Raw genomic sequence first — 21411 nt, 5'->3', positions numbered from 1 at the left:
GGGTCTCAATGGCCCTGAGATTATCCTTGGAATTATCTATCTTGGTAATGCAAATGTTTGTTACTTAACTTCTTTCCAAGCCAATCCTCTCCCTCACAAAACAAAGTCATTCAGTGTTGCCTTGGATGGTCCACCTGAGGTGTGGTGTGATGTCTATGTGGGATGAGCATTTGAAAATCAAGAAGTGAGAAGAAAATCAGCAGGATTGATGCACATCAGCCATTTGCGCCCTTTGGGGTGGTTAAAGCAGAGAAACAAAGACTAGAGTTTCCATCTTCTGTCTTTTATCATCTAAACCTGGCTAGGACTCTGCTCCTCTAGACCTGAGGAAAGAACCGTTTCTGTTTCTTGAGAATCCACCTATAAGTTACTTCTTGGGGATTATTTCAAAATCTTCTACTAAAAGGCACCACATGAATATAATTAAATCTCTTATCATATGGCTTATGATGCTATGAATTTGGACCAAGTGTTGCAAAAATGCCTCTAGAAGTCAGGCGGGGGAATTCATTGAGGGTGAAGAGCTTGGAGAATGGAGAATGAATGCCCATCTGAATGGGGCAGCCCCCAATGGTTGCCATGTATGAATGTAGCCCCAGGTTGCCAGATAATCTGATTTTTTTCCAAAGGGAGGGCGATAGAAATAGCGTCTCTTTTCTGTTGGCAAATTAAGAGAAAACTACATTTAAGTAGGATGAATAAAACACCTCTAGGTCAGTATGAACTGCAGACTACCAGTTTGTGACCTCTGATTTTTACTATTACTCAAAAGCATAATCTCTTAATAAACTGAAAAAAACTATGCCAATACAGTAAATCCTTATACCCACACAGTTAACCAATAACATATGCAATCCTTCCCCACCAGAATGAACATTTTAAAGGATATAAAACTCAGCTCAAATAGAAACTGAGTCTTCACTGGAAGAGTCAAATAACCATTGGTCTGTACAGTAGCTTGTTGTCAACTGCTAATCAGCAGTGGGTTGGGGTTTAGTTTTTCTGTCTCTTGCACAGGGACATAAAAGGGCCATATTCTCCTCCTCACAACCTGGATCATTCATCCCGCCAGGAATAGCAGATGGTGTTCCTTACAGGGTAACCCTCTCTCACACAGGGCCCTGCATAGGAAGGGACAGGGACATGGACCAAGCCCTGAACTCAAGAGTGTATCCAATTTTCTTTGCTGGATAACATGTACACACATGATATGGTCAAAAATGGTTTCCCTCATTTTACTGAGAAATTTTCCTTGTACTCTAATGAAAGTGGGGTGATGTTTTTCACAGTTTGTGCTAATGAATGACTCTTGGGAAGTATCCAATAAACTGTCGACTGAAAAAAATTGCACAGCCTAAAAGTTGAGAATTATGTTTTATTCAGAGGACATTCTGAGCACTTCAAGCCTGGGAGACAGAATCTCAAATAACCCTGAGAGACTGCTCCCAAGAAGCAAGGTGGGGAGCCAGGATATATAGGAGTTTTTGCAACAAAGACCAGGTAGTGGGAACATCAAAAGATTATTCTTAATTAAAGAAAACCATATATCTCAAGTTAATGAAATTTAGTGCTTTTCTATTTATGGGAAGATGCAAGAGTCTGGGCTCACTGAAATCATTCCTTTGATATGCACCTCAGCTACCTGGGGCCTGTATCCTGCTTCTCTCCATCCTGAGTCCCCTCACGGTGCCCCGTCGGGGTGGCTGCAGTGGCTGAGGGCTTGACAGCCGGCAGCCCATTTGTCTCCATCCTGAGTTCCCTCAGAGCTCACCATCAGGGTGGCTATAATGTGATGGCTTGGTGGCTGCAGCATCCTTTGTTTACTGATATGGCGGACAATATTTTTCATTCACAAAATGATGTATCTATTTAAAAGCTGACAGTTCATGTAGGCTGCAATTGACCTATAAAATATGAGTGATGGATATCTCCCATTGAGAGATACTGTAGGATCTTGGGTTATCTGTAACTTGGTCCTCTAAGGCTTCACAGAATATAAATGGTGTTGAGTATTCTTACTTGGGACAGACGTGGAAGAGAAGAACTTTAGTGGTGGGGGTACGAGCAGAAAGCAGATGGCATGCCCAGAGTTTCACTCAAAGAGCTAAACTCTTCACACAGGGACTCTTTGCATGTGCCTGGGCAGGCGTAAGGGAGCTGACAAAGGATGGCGAGGCAGCAGCAGAAAGCCATTACCACCCCTCTGTCTGAGGGTCAGGACTGTGTCACCAGATCCTGGCGGCAGCTCCCTCTTGGATGGGAGTGCCTAGCAGACTTGTGTGTGTAGAGGGGCAGAGACACTGCCCATGTCCTTCTGATCTCCTGCCAAGTCTCCCCTCTGGCTGCCTCCACCCAGAGCCCAGAGGTCAAGGGAGCCCAGGAAAGTCAGTCCATAAAAGTCAGCCTCCAGGGGCACAGAGTGTGGCAGAAAGTGAGAGAGAAATGGAGAGTTATTACCACAGAAGGCCTGGGAAATCTTCGCTCCTGGAACATTAGAGCACAAAGGCACTTTTCATCCTCTAATCCTCTAACCCTCACTGGTTGATGAGGAAACTGAGGCCCGGGGGACTGAAATGACTGAGTCAACATGTGTAAACCCAACAAAAGGCACACTTGAGACCACAGGCAGTTATCTTCATATCCCTTCTCATGCCTTTCCCCTTCAATATGCTGGGATTCATGAACTATGACACTCATACTAGAGTAGTGTTGGCTAAAATGGGGCTTCTACATGGTCATTTGCCCGGACTGTGCCCCTCAGACTTCAGGAATAGAATACAGATTTCTTTTCTCCTGAACCCAAACGTGCCCTCAGACTCTTTCTCATCCTGAGGCTCCAGGCAGCCCCTAATAATCAATCCATCTTGTTGCCCTGTTACTTAACAATACAAGGTGCTCTAAACCCTTAAATACAAAGCTCAGATTATTCTATGATTTTCCTCCTTGAAACATGGCTTATTCTCTGAAGATGCATCCTTGAAGACATCCAAACTGCTCATCCTGTTGACTTGGTGGAGGGCATTGACAGTTTGGAAGGAGACAGAGCACTGTAAGATGAATCCTCATGAAGGATAATGATATGAAGCCCTGATACCTGATGGGTTTTCTCTTTCTCTCTTCTGCAGGTTGACAGAACAGAGGTGATTCGCACCTGCATCAACCCAGTGTATTCAAAACTGTTTACCGTGGACTTTTATTTTGAGGAGGTGCAGCGCCTGCGGTTTGAGGTCCATGACATCAGCAGCAACCACGATGAGCTGAAGGAGGCTGACTTCTTGGGTGGCATGGAGTGCACACTTGGCCAGGTGAGTCCATGGTGTCCTTCCTCCCTTTTTGCCTTCTGAGGGCCTTTCTCCCTCCTTTTGTCCTCTCTCCTCTCATTCAACCCTTGCTTTCTTTCTGCTGTTGATTTTATTTTCTTTAAACATGCAGCATTTCGTGATGTTCCATGCACTGCCATGTCCATTATATTCAACATTATACTTACATCTGGATGATGCTGCAAATATATTGTGTTACTTATCTTGCAAAGTTAATCATTTTTGCTTTCTGAATTCATTCATTCTGTCAGTCATTTATTTAACAACTATTTATGGAACACCTGCTTTGCTCCGGTTGAGTGTCTGCTATAGCCTTATCCTGATACATCATAACCTTCCATCTCCCAACTCAACTATGGGAACAGCCACACAGGGAGTATCCCCGAGTCGTGTGTATTCCAAGCCTCTGGTGCCAAAAATAGCCCAAGAGAGGGCTAAATAGGTATTTGGTGAATGAATAAATGCTTTACTTAATCCTCACAACAATCATGGGAAATAAACATCATTATTATATCCATTTGTCAGTGAGAAATGAAGACTTAGAGAGGTAAGCGACTTGCCTGAGGTCCTGCACTAATGAGGGCAGAGTTACAACCAGGTGAGCCTCACTCCACACCCCATCATCTTGCCTTTATTACACCTTTCCTTTTTCCCTTCCCTTACTGCTGTACCCAGAACTTGAGTAGGTGCTGAGGAGAAATCTAAATGAAGAAATAGTCCCTGTGCCCAAGACTAATTGGAGAAGGCACAGTATATGCCCCTTAGATAGAGCCATTCATGATGCCCTCTAAGCCATCATGAGACAACATATCCTGGGCTCTGTACATAGGGTTGTGGGCCTGCAGGGAAGGGAGAGCTTTCTGCTGGGGAGAATCAGAGAAAGCATTGTGGGGCCAAACTTTGAAAAAATATGGTCTGGGGATTGAAGGAGAAGGAGGAGGGAAGTCTTTCAGGCAAGAAAACAACAAAAAGCATAGAGGTCAGAGTAACCATGCAGGGCTAAGGGGCGGGAGGACCAGCCAGTCTTAATCATGGTCAGATGCTAATTTACTAGGAAACGAGTGCAGCTTAAAATTCAGAGCCCCTCACTTGCGTGGACCCTTCCAAAGCTCCGTGTCACGTTTTTATTTGTAGTTTTGTACTTTTTTCATGAAGAAGGATTCCAAATTATATAAACCTCACAAAACCTGAATTAATCCCATGCAGAGGTAAGGGTCTTGTTTAGGGATTAGTAAGAAAGAGTCTGCCTGGCAGAGAGATGGCAAGCATGCATGTTTGTTTGCTATTTTCACCCTGCCTCATGCCACTTGTCACTAAAGGAAATTCCTCCCATGTGAGCACTGACAAAATAGACAAGCCCTCAGGTACCCTTTTCCGGCAAATATAGTGATTGATTTCATAAGACTGTTCCTTGCTCCTTCAGTAAAAGCCAAAAGCCTACTGTGGAAGTAGAGCTGAGGGGAGGCAGACAGAAAACCTGGGATGTTCTTCCTCACATATTATACGATGGTTATTGTATGTCTCTCTCATGGCTTTTGGAAAGAGTCGAGAGCAGATAGTTCTAGAGTCTTGCCAGGTACAGTGTCCTATAAGTAGGCATTGAATGAATGAATGAACGAAAGAATAGTGGATTTGAGATGGAATTCAGCAATGTATAAATAAAATTAATAGGTGACTAAAATGGCAGTTTTATAGATATAAAGGAACCATTCTAAGATTCTCCCTTAGACAATGGGCATCCCTTCTATGTATAAAAGTTATAGTCTGTCCCAAGAAATAAATGTAGATCCATTAAGAGTCATGTAAATAAAATATCTTTTATCTAAAGCTTTCATAATTTTTTCTCTGTGAATGACTCTCAAACTTACATCTTTCATAAGGTTCATCTTCCCATATCCAGCCAGTCCTTGACCCTCTACTTTGTGCCAGGCAGTGTGCCAGGAGCCAACGATAGAGTGGGAGGCCAGAAGCATTGTCTTTGCCCTCAAGCAGCTCACAATCTAGTTGGGGATAAAGATGTAAAAAAATAATTAAACAAAACTAATTAAATCACAACCATTCTTAAGGAGAAATACAGAAGAGGAGAGCAAACAATGAGAGGATGGCCTCAGGTAGATAAGGGCTCAAACAAGGCTTCCAGAGAAAGTGACATTTCCACTGTAACTGGAAGGGAGCGTCAGCATGAGCAGGGAGAGGAAACACATTCTGAGCAGATGGGAACGCTGTGTACAGAGTCTCTGGATTCAGGAAGGAATTTGGCATATGGTATCTTCATTTGGACTTCGCAAGAAGCCGACTCTGAGATAGGAAGTCAAAGGAGGTGTAGGAAGCACCACGGTGGAGTGGAGAAGTGAGGCAGGAAGAGGAGGGCAGCCTGGGAGGGTGTGTTGTCCAGCCAGCTACTGGACATGGGTAGCTGGAATGTAACTGGGCTACGACATTCTGGAGGCCAGTGCAGAGCAAACACCACAGAGTGATCCCACCCTCGGGATGAGGGAACTGGAGCTTTTATACATGTGGGAGTGTATATACTCTCAACAGTCATTGAGGGCTGTTCCCAGCATGGAAATAGTAATCCCCTAGTATTTTTGGCTTATTGCATGGGTGGGAAAGACCAGAAGAAGTTTTCAAGCAAAGAAACACAAGTGCTAGTGGTCAGAAGTCAGTGCTGTGCACTCAGGTCATAGGGCCTGTGGATAAGAGCAGGTCACTGAGAGCATCTGCTATATAGACTCTGGTTGTCCCCCACCCAGTAGCCAATCTCCTCCCTCTCCTCATTCTTTCAGCGGTCAGACCCTGATAATTTTCAGACCATTTTCCACCATTCAGCCATGTAGAAAATAGCTCTATCCTTAGCTCAAAAAGTGAATCCTGAGGAATCTCCACCAGTCATATGAATCCCATCCCCCTCTGCCAGACGTTGGTTTAGGGGTGGGCTTGTGATCAGTTCTAACCAATAAGACATAAGAAATTTTCTTGGAAAGGTTTCCTAGCCTTAGAAAAAGAGACACACATGAAGATTCCTGGAACCACCACAGTTGTCTTGCAGGAGACTGTGGATGAGAGCAGCCCTTGGGGAGGTCAGAGCCAAGAGATATGGCAGGACAGTCCTGATACCCCATACCTGGAGCCCACCTACCTGTGGACTCCTCGTTAGGAGGGAGTAAGGTGTCCTGCCGTCAAAGCCCTTTGGGGTGAGGTTTCCCATTACTCAAGTATAAAGCATCAGGGTTGATATGGAGTAATGAGGAACTGAGAGATGGCCGGATGGCCTGGAGTGGAGGGAACAGAGAAACTGAGGGGTGCATTGGCATTATCGTCTTAATCTCTCAAGATGAGGAATATGTAGATGTGAGCACTGAGGGTGAATTACCAATAGTCCTCCTTAGTATATTTTGATGCTTTGGAAAGAATTTTCAAACTGATCATTTCACCTGGCTTTTTTTTTAATTTATTTTTTTGAAGTACAGTTGATTTATAATGTTGTGTTAATTTCTGCTGTACAGCAAAGTGACTCAGTTATACATATATACATTTTTTTCATATTCTTTTCCATTATAGTTTATCACAGGATATTGAATATAGTTCCCTGTGATATACAGTAAGACCTTGTTGTTTATCCATCTCACATATGCTAGTTTGCATCTGTTAATTTCAAACTCCCATTTCACTTGACTTTCCTGACAACACTGGGAGGACAGGTGTCATTATCCACATTTCATAGTAAAAAAAACTGAGAAACAGAAAGATTCAGTGCCTTGACAGAGCCAAGACAGAAGTCAAGAGTTCTTGATCTTTAATTCAGAGCTCCTTCTTCTGCCATTATTTAGGAAAAGATAATGTGGGGAGGCCCCCTGTTGTGAGAAATTTTTTTGACATTGTGGCTTAGGGAGGGAAAAAGACATGAGAAGAAAGTCAGCAATGCTTCCTGAGCCACACTACTTCACCCCCAGGTGACTTGCTGGCCTTACTGGGTATCCTGCATATACTTAGACAACCACCCTCTCATAGTATAGGCCATGTGACTGGTGCCATTGACCTTTCCCACACTTTGGAGAGCCACTCATTGGCTTAAATCAATCAGGATGTCTTAATTTTGTGACAACAGTGATTGATTCAAGGAAGGTATGTAACTAATCGGGTATAATGAGATGTAAATATATATTTGCTGGAGCCTTCTGGGAAAGAAAGGGTTAGGGCTGTGAGGTGGAAACGGATCCTGCAAGAGAAGAATGTGGAGCTACTGGGGAAAAAGAGAGAAATTGAGTGATGTTCTTTACACTCTAGATAGAGTCTTGTCTGAAGCCAGCCTGTCCTGGGAATTTCAGCCAATAGCTTCCCTTTGGACTTCCCTGGTGGTCCAGTGGTTAAGAATCTGTCTTGCAATATAGGGGATGCCAGTTTGATCCCTGGTCAGGGAACTAAGATCCCACATGCCTTGGGGCAACTAAGCCTGTGTGCCACAACTACTGAGCCTGCATGCCGCAACTAAGACATGACACAGCCAAAAATAAATAAATTAATTAATTTTAAAAAATAGCTTCCCTTTGCTGTTTAAACCGCTATAGGCTAATTCTTTTTTTTTTGCATTACGTCCGCCTCTCACTGCTGTGGCCTCTCCTGTTGTGGAGCATAGGCTCCAGACGCCCAGGCTCAGTGGCCATGGCTCACGGGACCAGCCACTCCGCGGCATGTGGGATCTTCCCGGACTGGGGCACGAACCCGTGTCCCCTGCATCGGCAGGCGGACTCTCAACCACTGTGCCACCAGGGAAGCCCTAGGCTAATTCTTTTTGCTACTTGTAACGTGAAGACTAACTGATTGAATCATACTCCATAGAACCCCTTTCCCAGACCATAGAGACTTCTTTAAATTCCAAGCTCCTGTAACCCATCTCCATTTCATTCATGCAGCTTATTCTACATTGCCTTGAGAAGTTCCTTTTTATCAGTTCATTAAAATAAATTCTCTCTATAATTAGCACCTATTTTTATATTTATCTGGTTCCCAGATTACAAGTTTCTGAAACCGGAGGCCACATTCAGCACTTCTTTGTGTCTAAGGCAACGTCATGTTTTATATATCACATGTGCTCAACTCAAATTTATTGATTAGTTAATTTTGAAAATTCCAGATCAGTTTGAACTTTTATTTTGACATGATAAGTTTCATTCTTTCATTTATTCGTTTTTTCAACAAGCATTTAGCAAGTGCCCCGGGTGCACCAAATACTGTGCTAGGGGGCTAGAGGCACAAAGATGAAAAAGAAAGGGTCCCTGCACCAGAAGAGCTTATAATTAGCTGAGAGACACAGACCAGTACATAAATCATCAAAATGCATATTACTAAGTGCTATAATGAGTTGTGTTCCAAGGGCTATGGTGGAAAGACTTGCCTCTGCCTAAAGTTAAGCATTGAGGAGGTCTCATAAGAAAAGTGTCTCACTCTGGACCTGAATCTCAAAGAGTGGGTAGGGATTCACAAGCAGAGAAAAGAAATGACTCTCCAAGCAAAATGACTGGTACACACCAAGACACAGCAGCATGAGAACGCTAGAGAACTCTAAGTAACCCAGCATGGAGGGATGGGCAAGTGAGTTGGGAAAGGGATAAAAGAGACTAGGCAGGAGAGGGGGAGCTGACCATGTGCTTTTATGAGCCTTTCACTAAAGTTTGGAGAGCTCGGACTTGATGCACTGAAGGCCCTGAGGGGCTTTAACAAGGGCAGGGCCAAGGCTGGATGTGTGTATTAGAAAGATCACTTGGGCATTCCTGTAAATGGTGGATAGGTGAGGATGGTTGTGGAGGCAGGGAAACCAGTTAGGAGGCTGTTAAAATAATAGAAAACAGCTGAGGAGGGCAGTGGTGATGAAAGTTGAGAAGAGGAGATGCAGAGGGGAGTTTGTTCAAGAGCACAACCAGCAAGTCTTAGAGACTGGGTGTGGGATGAGAGGTCCACTGGCATCTGGCTTAGGTTACTGAAGGAGTGACTTGGCTGTCTTGAGGGTAATTGGACTGAGGTGTGGGATGGAGAGTAGGATGTAATGCTGATACCTTAAGCTCAGGATGTCTGGGAAGAGCACAGAGGAGATTGCCGCTTGGTGGCTTGACCACATGGATCTGAAGATGACACAGATTCGGGAGCTGACGCCCTATAGATGGTAGTTGGTAGCAGGAAAGTGATGAGATCTTTCAAAGAGGCTGTTTTATTTTTACTTTTGGAAGAAAATTCATTGAACATGCCACGTATGAACAACTCATAAAGGGTATTTTTAAAAATCGTTGCGGGCTTCCCTGGTGGCGCAGTGGTTGGGAGTCCGCCTGCCGATTCAGGGGACATGGGTTCGTGCCCCGGTCTGGGAGGATCCCACATGCCGCGGAGCGGCTGGGCCCGTGAGCCATGGCCGCTGAGCCTGCGCGTCTGGAGCCTGTGCTCTGCAGCGGGAGAGGCCACAACAGTGAGAGGCCCGCGTATCGCAAAAAAAAAAAAAAAAAAAAAAAATCGTTGAGTATGTAAGAACATTTCATTATCTTAGGTGAAAGTGTGAACTTGATATATTGAAATCAAAATCCTTTACTATGTGTAGAATAACACACAGACAAATGCGGTTGTCATGAAAGCTCTGTGAAGGGGAGCAGACTTCTTCACTCCATAGTTTGACAAGTTGTGACCCTTTGGCGATGATGGAAGTTTTTCTTGTTTTTTTTTCAAATTTTTCTCTACTATGATCAAGCAAAAAAAAAATCATTTTTCTTCTTCAGCATTTTCTAACCTCAGCAATGAAAGAAGATTCCTTTTCCTTGCACTGTTCAGTTGGGCAGGGGATGGTGGACGTGGGAGCTGTAGGAATGGCATGATTGGGTCTGAGGTGCTGTTTCATGATGTTACACCATGAAGCTGGGTGGACTAGGGTCATATCCCAGCTCAGCCGTGCTCAGGTGTATGTCCGGAGGCAAATTCCTGCAGCTACTTAAACCTCAGTCTCTTCATTTGAAAAATGGATAAAATAATGCTGCCCTCAAGAAATAGTGTGACGGGGGAGGAGCTTCAAGATGGCGGAAGAGTAAGACGCGGAGATCACCTTCTTCCCCACAAATACATAAGAAATACATCTACACGTGGAACAACTTCTACAGAATACCTATTGAACGCTGGCAGAAGAACTCAGACCTCCTAAAAGGCAAGAAACTAACCACATACCTGGGTAGGGCAAATGAAAAAAGAATAAACAGAGACAAAAGGATGGGGATGGGACCTGCACCAGTGGGAGGGAGCTGTGAAGGAAAGTTTTCCACACACTAGGAAGGGCCTTCGTGGGCAGAGACTGCGGGTGGCGGAGGCGGGGGGAGCTCCGGAGCCATGGAGGAGAGCAAAGCAACAGGGGTGCGGAGGACAAAGCGGAGAGATTCCCGCACAGAGGATCGGTGCCGACCGGCACTCACCAGCTCGACAGGCTGGTCTGCTCACCCGCCGGGGTGGGCGGGGCTGGGAGCTGAGGCTCCGGCTTTGGTCAGATCGCAGGGAGAGGACTGGGGTTGGTGGCATGAACACAGCCTGAAGGGGTTAGTGCACCACAGGTAGCCGGGTGGGAGTCCGGGAAAATGTCTGGAGCTGCCGAAGAGACAAGAGACTTTTTCTTGCCTCTTTGTTTCCTGGTGCGCGAGGAGAGGGGATTAAGAGCTCCACTTAAAGGAGCTCCAGAGACAGGCGCGAGCCGCGGCGATCAGTGTGGACCCCAGAGATGGGCATGAGAAGCTAAGGCTGCTGCTGCCGCCACCAAGAAGCCTGTGTGCGAGCACAGGTCACTGTTCACACCTCCTCTACCGGGAGCCTGTGCAGCCAGCCACTGCCAGGGTCCCATGATCCAGGGACAACTTCCCCGGGAGAAAGAACGGCATGCCTCAGGCTGGTGCAAGGTCACGCCAGCCTCTGCCACCACAGGCTCGCCCCGCATCCGTAACCCTCCCTCCGCCCCAGCCTGAGTGAGCCAGAGCCACCGAATCAGCTGCTCCTTTAACCCTGTCCTGTCTGAGCAAAGAACAGACGCCCTCTGGTGACCTATACGCAGAGTGAGTCCAAATCCAAAGCTGAACCCTGGGAGCTGTACGAAGAAAAAAGAGAAAGGGAAATTTCTCCCAGCAGCCTCCAGAGCAGCAGATTAAATCTCCACAATCAACTTTATGTACCCTGCATCTGTGGAATACATGAATAGACAACGAATCATCCCAAATTGAGGAGGTGGACTTTGAGAGCAACATTTATGATTTTTTCCCCTTTTCCTCTTTTTGTGAGTGTGTATGCATATGCTTCTGTGTGTGATTTTGTCTGTATAACTTTGCTTTTACCATTTGCCCTAGGGTTCTGCCTCTCCATTTTTTTTATTACTTAAAAAATATTTTTTCTTAATAATTATCTTTTATTTTAATAACTTTATTTTATTTTACTTTATTTTATCTTCTCTCTTTCTTTCTTTATTTTCTCCCTTTTATTATGAGCCGTGTGGAGGACACGCTCTTGGTGCTCCAGCCGGGTGTCAGGATGGTGCCACTGAGGTGGGAGAGCCAAGTTCAGGACACTGGTCCACAAGAGACCTCCCAGCTCCACATAATATCAAACGGAGAAAATCTCCCAGAGATCTCCATCTCAACACCAAGACCCAGCTCCACTAAACGACCAGGTAGCTACAGTGCAGGACACCCTATGCCAAACAACTAGTAAGACAGGAACACAACCCCATCCATTAGCACAGAGGCTGCCTAAAATCATAATAAGGCCACAGACACCTCAAAACACACCACCAGCCGTGGACCTGCCCACGGGAAAGACAAGATCCAGCCTCATCCACCAGAACACCGGGACTAGTCCCCTCCACCAGGAAGCCTACACAATCCACTGAACCAACCTTAGCCATTCGGGACAGACACCAAAAACAATGGAAACTATGAAGCTGCAGTCTGCAAAAAGGAGACCCAAAACAGGAGACGCTTAACAGTAAGTTAAGCAAAATGAGAAGACAGAGAAACACACAGCAGATGAAGGAGCAAGATAAAAACTCACCAGACCTAAAAAATGAGGAGGAAATAGGCAATCTACCAGAAAAAGAATTCAGAATAATGATAGTAAAGGTGATCAAAAACTTGGAAATAGAATGGAGAAAATACAAGAAACATTTAACAAGGACCTAGAAGAACTAAAGGGCAAAGAAACAGTGATGAACAACACAATAAATGAAATTTAAAATTCTCTCGAAGGGATCAATAGCAGACTAACTGAAGCAGAAGAAAGGAAAGTAACCTGGAAGATACAATAGTGGAAATAACTACTGCAGAGCAGAATAAAGAAAAAAGAATGTAAAGAATTGAGGACAGTCTCAGAGACCCCTGGGACAACATTAAACGCACCAACATTCGAATTATAGGGGTCCCAGAAGAAGAAGAGAAAAACAGAGAATATTTGAAAAGATTATAGTTGAAAACTTCCCTAATATGTGAAAGGAAATGGTAAATCAAGTCCAGGAAGCATAGAGAGTCCCATACAGGATAAATCCAAGGAGAAACACATGGAGACACATATTAATCAACCTATAAAAAATTAAATACAAAGAACAAATATTAAAAGCAGCAAGGGAAAAACAACAAGTAACACATAAGGGAATCCCCATAAGGTTAACAGCTGATCTTTCAGCAGAAACTCTGCAAGCAGAAGGGAGTGGCAGGACATATTTAAAGTGATGAAGGAGAAAAACCTACAACCAAGATTACTCTACCCAGCAAGGATCTCATTCAGATTTCACAGAGAAATTAAAAGCTTTAGAGACAAACAAAAGCTAAGAGAATTCAGCACCACCAAACCAGCTTTGCAACAAATTCTAAAGGAACGTCTATAGGCAGGAAACGAAAGAGAAGGAAAAGACCTACAATAATAAACCCCAAACAATTAAGACAATGGTATTAGGAACATGCATATCGATAATTACCTTAAATGTAAATGGATTAAATGCTCCAACCAAAAGACATAGACTGGCTGAATGGATACAAAAACAAGACCCATATATATGCTGTCTACAAGAGACCCACTTCAGACCTAGCGACACATACAGACTGAAAGTGAGGGGATAGAAAAAGATATTCCATGGAAATCAAAAGAAAACTGGAGTAGCAATTCTCATATCAGACAAAATAGACATTAGAACAAAGACTATTACAAGAGACAAAGAAGGACACTACATAATGATCAAGGGATCAATCCAAGAAGATATAACAATTGTAAATATTTATGCACCCAACATAGGAGCATCTCAATACATAAGGCAAATACTAACAGCCATAAAAGGGGAAATCGACAGTAACACAATCATAGTAGGTGACTAAACACCCCACTTTCACCAATGGACAGGTCATCCAAAATGAAAATAAATAAGGAAACACAAGCTTTAAATGATACATTAAACAAGATGGACTTAATTGCTATGTATAGGACATTCCATCTGAAAACAACAGAATACACATTCTTCTGAAGTGCTCATGGAACATTCTCCAGGATAGATCATATCTCGGGTCACAAATCAAACCTTGGTAAATTTAAGAAAATTGAAATTGTATCAAGTATCTTTTCTAACCACAACTCTATGAGACTACATATTAATTACAGGAAAAAATCTGTAGGAAATACAAACACATTGAGGCTAAACAACACAGTACTTAATAACCAAGAGATGACTGAAGAAATCAAAGAGGAAGTCAAAAAATACCTAGAAACAAATGACAATGAAAACACAATGACCCAAAACCTATGGGATGCAGCAAAAGCAGTTCTAAGAGGGAAGTTTATAGCAGTACAATCCTACCTCAAGAAACAAGAGGGGCTTCCCTGGTGGTGCAGTGGCTAAGAATTTGCCTGCCAATGCAAGGGACCCGGTTCTGGCCCTGGTCCAGGAAGATCCCACATGCCGCAGAGCGGCTAGGCCCATGAGCTACAACTACTGAGCCTGCGCATCTAGAGCCTGTGATCCACAATGGGAGAGGCTGTGATAGTGAGAGGCCCGTGCACTGCAATGAAGACTGGACCCCCATTCGCACAACTGGAGAAAGCCGTCACACAGAATCAAAGACCCAACACAGCCAAAAATAAATTTATTTAAAAAAAAAAAGAAGCAAGAAACATCTCAAATAAACAACCTAATCTTACACCTAGAGCAACTAGAGAAAGAAGAACAAAGAAAAACCCAAAGTTAGCAGAAGGAAAGAAATCATAAAGATCAGATCAGAAATAAATGAAAAAGAAATGAAGGAAACAATAGCAAAAATCAATAAAACTTAAAGCTGGTTCTTGAGAAGATAAACAAAATTGATAAACCATTAGCCAGACTTATCAAGAAATAAAAGTAGAAGACTCAAAAAAAAAGAATTAGAAATGAAAAAGGAAAAGTAACAAGTGATACTGCAGATATACAAAGGATCATGAGAGATTACTACAAGCAATTCTATGCCAATAAAATGAACAACCTGGAAGAAATGGACAAAACCTTAGAAATGCACAACCTTCCAAGACAGATCCAAGAAGAAACAGAAAAAGTGACCAGACCAATCACAAGCACTGACATTGGAACTGTGATTAAAAATCTTCCAACAAACAAAAGCCCAGGATCAGAGGCCTTCACAGGCGAATTCTATCAAACATTTAGAGAAGAGCTAACACCTATCTTTCTCAAACTCTTCCAAAACAGAGCAGAGGGAGGAACACTCCCTAACTCATTCTACAAGGCCACCATCACTCTGATACCAAAACCAGACAAAGATGTCACAAAGAAAGAAAATTACAGGCCAATATCACTCATGAACATAGATGCAAAAATCCTCAACAAAACAGTAGCAAACAGAATCCAATAGCACATTAAAGGGATCATGCACTATGATCAAGTGGGGTTTATCCCAGGAATGCAAGGATTCTTCAGCATACACAAATCAATCAACGTGATACACCATATTAACAAATTGAAGGAGAAAAACCATATGATCCTCTCAGTAGATGCAGAGAAAGCTTTTGACAAAATTCAACTCCCACTTATGATAAAAACCCTCCAGAACGTAGGCATAGATGGAACTTTCCTTAACATAATAAAGGCCATATATGACAAACCCACAGCCAACATCATCCTCAATGGTGAAAAACTGAAAGCATTTCCGCTAAGATCAGGAACAAGACAAGATTGCCCATTCTAACCACTATTATTCAACATAGTTTTGCAAGTTTTAGCCACAGCAATCAGAGAAGAAAAAGAAAGAAAAGGAATCCAAATTGGAAAGGAAGAAGTAAAGCTGTCACTGTTTGCAGATGACATGATACTATACATAGAGAATCCTAAAGATGCTACCAGAAAGCTACTAGAGTTAATCAATGAATTTGATATAGTACCAGGATAGAAAATTAATGCACAGAAATCTCTTGCATTCCTATACACTAATGATGAAAAATCTGAAAGTGAAATCAAGAAAACACTCCCATTTACCATTGCAACTAAAAGAATAAAATACCTAGGAATAAAGCTACCTAAGGAGACAAAGGACCTGTATGCAGAAAATTATAAGACACTGATGAAAGAAATTAAAGATGATGCAAATAGATGGAGAGATATACCATGTTCTGGATTGGAAGAATCAACATTGTGAAAATGACTCTACTACCCAAAGCAATCTATAGATTCAATGCAATCCCTATCAAACTACCACTGGCATTTTTCACAGAACTAGAAAAAAAATTCACAATTTGTATGGAAACACAAAAGATCCCAAATAGCCAAAGCAATCTTGAGAATGAAAAACGGAGCTGGAGGAATCAGGCTCTCTGACTTCAGATTATACTACAAAGCTACAGTAATCAAGACAGTGTGGTACTAGCACAAACACAGAAATATAGATCAATGGAACAGGATAGAAAGTCCAGAGATAAACCCATGCACATATGGTCACCTTATCTTTGATAAAGGAGGCAAGAATATACAGTGGAGAAAAGACAGCCTCCTCAATAAGTGGTGCTGAGAAAACTGGAAAGCTACATGTAGAAGAATGAATTTAGATCACTCCCTAACACCACACACAAAAGTAATCTCAAAATGGATTAATGACCTAAATGTAAGGCCAGACACCATCAAACTGTTAGAGGAAAACATAGGCAGAGCACTCTATGACATAAATCACAGCAAGATCCTTTTTGACCCACCTCCTAGAGAAACTGAAATAAAAACAAAAATAAACAAATGGGACCTAATGAAACTTCAAAGCTTTTGCCCAGCAAAGGAAACCATAAACAAGGCCAAAAGACAACCCTCAGAATGGGAGAAAATATTTGCAAATGAAGCCACTGAGAAAGGATTCATCTCCAAATCATACATGCCACACATGCAGCTCAATATCATAAAAACAAACAACCCAATCCAAAAATGGGCAGAACAACTATATAGACATTCCTCCAAAGAAGGTATACAGATTGCCAACAAACACATGAAAGAATGCTCAACATCATTAATCATTAGAGAAATGAAAATCAAAACTACAATGAGATATCATCTCACACTGGTCAGAATGGCCGTCATCAAAAAATCTACAAACAATAAATGCTCGAGTGGGTGTGGAGAAAAGGCAACCCTCTTGCACTGTTGGTGGGAATGTAAGTTGATACAGCCACTATGGAGAACAGTATGGATGTTCCTTAAATAACTAAAAATAGAACTACCATACAACCCAGCAATCCCACTATTTGGCATATACCCTGAGAAAACCATAATTCAGAAAGAGTCATGTACCAAAATATTCACTGCAGCTCTATTTACCATAGCCAGGACATGGAAGCAACCTAAGTGTCCATCAACAGATGAATGGATAAAGAAGATGTGGCACATATATTCAATGGCATATTAGCCATAAAAAGGAACAAAATTGAGTTATTTGTAGTGAGGTGGATGGACCTGGAGACTGTCATACAGAGCGAAGTAAGTCAGAAAGTGAAAATCAATTACCGTATGCTAACGCAAACATATGGAATCTAAAAAAGAAGAAGAAGAAAAAAAAAATTGATCAGAAGAACCCAGGGGCAAGACGGGAATAAAGATGCAGACCTACTAGGGAATGGGCTTGAGGATACTGGGAGGGGGAAGGGTAAGCTGTGACAAAATGAGAGAGTGGCATGGGCATATATACACTACTAAACGTAAAATAGAAAGCTAGTGGGAAGCAGCTGCATAGCACAGGGAGATTAGCTCGGTGTGGCCAACTAGAGGGGTAGGATAGGGACGGTGGGAGGGAGGGAGATGTAAGAGGGAAGAGATATGGGGACATGTGTATAACTGATTCACTTTGTTATAAAGCAGAAACTAACACACCATTGTAAAGCAATTATACTCCAATAAAGATGTTTGTTAAAAAAAAAATAGTGTGAAGAATAAAAAAAAATCAAGTGAGAAAATACTTACAAGGTGCTTAGCAGGTCCCTGGCACAGAAAGAGCACTCAGGGTCTAGAACCTGTTATTAAAGAGATACCACTACAGACACTTGTAGGGACCAACATTGTTTCAGAAGTGAATGTGGAAGGAAAATGGGTGAAAACCTTATGATAGAACCCATGTCCTGGGCAATTAGTGTAACTGAACTTATAATTTTGCCTTAGGTTTGTTGCATGCTTTATACAGTCAAAGATTCAGTTTGTGTATAATATTTACTCTTATGGGGCAATTTTTAGTAAAAATAGTTTCAAGTAAGATCTCTGAAATAATTTGGGACAGATGTTCCAATTCTTATCTTCCACAACTGAAGCCCAAAGGGAAATATAAAATGAGTTCCCAAAACCCATCCTGAAAGTCACACATTCAGAGCCTCTCTCCTCAAGGCTGTCTACAGGTACTTGCTCTACCTGTCTGAGTTTGTCACATTCTCATTCTGCCATGTGAACCAGCAGGACTCATGGCCTTTTGGAAGGGAAAATAGCAGCCCTCAGCATGCTAGAAACTGGCATTGCCCATGACGTTGGGTACCAGCGCAGCAAGTGACTTACCACTGAGCGGTGATGCCAGATGAAGGTTCACATCATCCAAGAGCACTCAAGGCAAAACTGTGTGTTCTCAGCAGATGGATGAGGGGGGCGAATCACAGAGATTCAGGGTGCTCAGAAAGCTGTGTTAGCCTTTTCGGTGACTGTGGAGACCATCCTTGGGTTTCTGTTGGCTGAAAGAAGGCCAGGAACTAAACCCCGTTCCTGCTGCACCCAACAGAGGGCATGCCAGGGAGAAATGCGACCCCTTACTATCTCGAACAGCAAGCAGACCTTCTTTAATGTGATGCCGTCATTTTCTGTCACTGCTTATTAACTCATTCATTCATCCCCATATTTTTCTACTCCATCATGCACCAATCCAGTGGACAGTGAGTCCGAAATAATAAAAATAATAAATATAGCAGCTACTTTTCTCTAGCCACTTTTATTTACCAGCCACTGGGCTGGGCACTCACTAGACATCAACTCATTTAATCAGCACAGCATCCCTGCAAGCTAAGCACTACCATTATCTCTACTTCCTTTTGAGAATACTGAGACTGAATAAGGCTAGGTAGCTTCCTCAAGGTCACATAGCTGGTGAGGGGTTGAGCTGGATCTTGAGTACAGAGCTCTTTGGCTCCTAAGCCTCTCATGCTCTTTTCCTTTTGCTCTAATAGTTTATCACTAACTAGTGTAAATTATGATGTAGCAGCTATTAATGCAAATCTGGGTTGGAGTTTACCTTGCTAGTTTGTGTTTTTTTAAGTTTTTCTTGTACAAAGCTGATAGAGGCAACATAGGAATTCTCTTGGGGAAAAAAATAGCTTTGGTTATCTCTCCTCAAGGTTTGCACACTGAATTCACTTTAAATATAACACAGCTTCTTAAATAGTGTGTTAACCTCCCAAAACAAGAACCTTACAAATTCACCATCCAAAAGGTGTTCCCTCCTGGTCTTTTCACCCTAAACCATGCTGCATAAACCCATTATCCAAATTCATGGTTGCCCTGGGTTTCATCATTGCTTTTCCTGCAGGCATTTTCTCTCCTCCGTGGCTTGGAGGACTGTTACACTGTGTGAAGTCCTCTCCTCTCTGTCATGTGGCTGCTCTTCAGTGTATTTCTTCCCCCAAAGGTCAGAAGATACCTGTTATAACCAAGAACCTCCTGCTTCCTGTCATCATAAGTGATCAGGGAAATCCTTAACACCTCAAAGGATTTCAAGGCTCTCTGGGGGACTCTGACTCTCATTCATGAGAGAAGAATCATGTGCCATCTTCCCACAGAGCAGAGGTTCTCAAACTTGAACATAACAAAGCCAGGTGGAGGCTTATTAAAACATGTAGTACAGACCCCACCCCCAGAGTTTCTGATTCAGAAGATTTAGTGAGAACACAGATAATTTGCCTTTCTGAGTTCCCAGGTGATGGAGATGCTGCTGGCCACACTTTGAGAACCACTGTCAGACCACTGTCACAGAGTCTTGGGGGAGGAATGCCAATGACTCTTGGACAGTGTATCACTAGTTTTAATAACAAAAGGACAAATATTTGGGATAATTATCTAGAGAAACTAAGGAGGACAACAAAAACATCTGGAGAGCAGGAAAAAAAATTGCTTCATAAAGTTTACAGTCCCACAAAGGACCATGCACATGGCTTTGAGTTTATAGTCTCGGTGAGCATCTTGACTTACAAAGTTTGTTTCTCCTCTCCACTCAATATAGTTGAATGGACCTATTACCTAGACTGTTGGTTCTTCTCCTGACACAGGTGAATGTTAGCATTAGATAAGCCACAGTGACCCCTGAAAGGATGGCTGACCACAAGCTTTCAGTGACCTACGTGCATTTGGTCTCAGGCTGGGATGGACCCAATCAGTGGGGACTGGGGCTTTGATGGTGCAAAGGGTGCTATCCAAACTCAATATAAAGCCCACAGTGAGATTCCCAAGGTTGGTTTTTTGTTGCATAACATCAGTATCCTCATGGCATAAAATTGATGGCCCAGGGGAGTCAAATTTACACATTATAGCAGGCAACTCATTTTCCTTCTGCTGCTCACATGAAAAGCTTTCCCTAACTTTGCAGAATTACTGCAGGCAGAAGCCACATGAGTAATGAATGGTGTCATCAATAAATGTCATCATCTCAGCTGCCATGGACAGGCTGAGAAATCCTGGGAAGCAGTCCTGTTTCCATGTTGACTATTCTGCTCATAGGCAGGTTGGATTCACACAGGGCAATTGTGGGTGAGCACACCTCAACTCTCAAAAGAGAAGAAAATTAGTTATTGCCTTTTTCTTTGCTATCTTTGTCCAGCAAATAATCTTCTTGCATTTGGGTACTAGGGAAACCCCTCTACTTCCTCTAGAGTCTCCTTTTGTACCTTTAAATCTCCTCTATGGTGTCCTAGACTGGCATCAAGAGCCCTGGAGCCTGGATCTGCCACCAAGTCCCTGTGGGATCTTGGTGATGTAGTGATCTCATCTGTAGAGGGAAGGTTTTGTATTGATTAATCTCCAAGTTCCTTCCAATTCTAATAGTTAATGATTCTCACTCATCTCTTTCCTTCCCCTTGTCTCTGAAAGTAAAGCATCCCTCCCTGCATCCTCATCCCTTTGCAGGATGTTCTCTGCCCACCTCCCCTCAACTCCCCCACCCCACCCCTTCTCTTCTCATCCAGGACTGAGCCTGCCAGTCATAGATGTCATTCAGCCATAGATTGTACCTCCTGACTGAGGTGCCCCCTGGGAAAGCAGCTCCTCGTGTCTACTTAATTTCAAAGATAGTTTTCAAAAGATATATTTAGTGGCAATTAAAATGGGCCTGTGTTTACAGGCCCTGTTCCACATACATTCACAGGAATATGGTACCTCTCCTAGCTCCATATGTGTACAAGGGAGGAGGGCAAGTGACCTGAAACTGGGTGAGAATTTGCAAGGACTGACATGTTACTACTGAAAAGCAGCTCTAGGTGTTTGACCTGGTCAACTCTTTAATGCAGGCTGGTGCAGGCACTCAGCCTCAGCCTACCCGGCCAGGGCACCCTGGACCTGTCTACC

General features: G+C 43.0%; 1 protein-coding gene across 1 annotated transcript in view; it reads left to right on the top strand.

The window, feature by feature from the left end:
- Positions 1-21411, top strand: part of CPNE4 (copine 4) — a 407444-nt gene that overhangs the window by 211131 nt on the left and 174902 nt on the right. The window contains exon 2 of the mRNA XM_024734696.1: positions 3126-3305. Coding sequence (XP_024590464.1) covers positions 3126-3305 — 180 coding nt within the window. The remainder of the gene's footprint in view (positions 1-3125; positions 3306-21411) is intronic.

Source organism: Neophocaena asiaeorientalis, unplaced genomic scaffold (genome assembly GCF_003031525.2).
Source record: "Neophocaena asiaeorientalis asiaeorientalis breed wild unplaced genomic scaffold, Neophocaena_asiaeorientalis_V1.1 scaffold630, whole genome shotgun sequence".
Classification (NCBI taxonomy): domain Eukaryota; kingdom Metazoa; phylum Chordata; class Mammalia; order Artiodactyla; family Phocoenidae; genus Neophocaena; species Neophocaena asiaeorientalis.
Note: the sequence above shows the minus strand (reverse complement) of the source record. Positions and strands in the feature narration are given on the sequence as shown.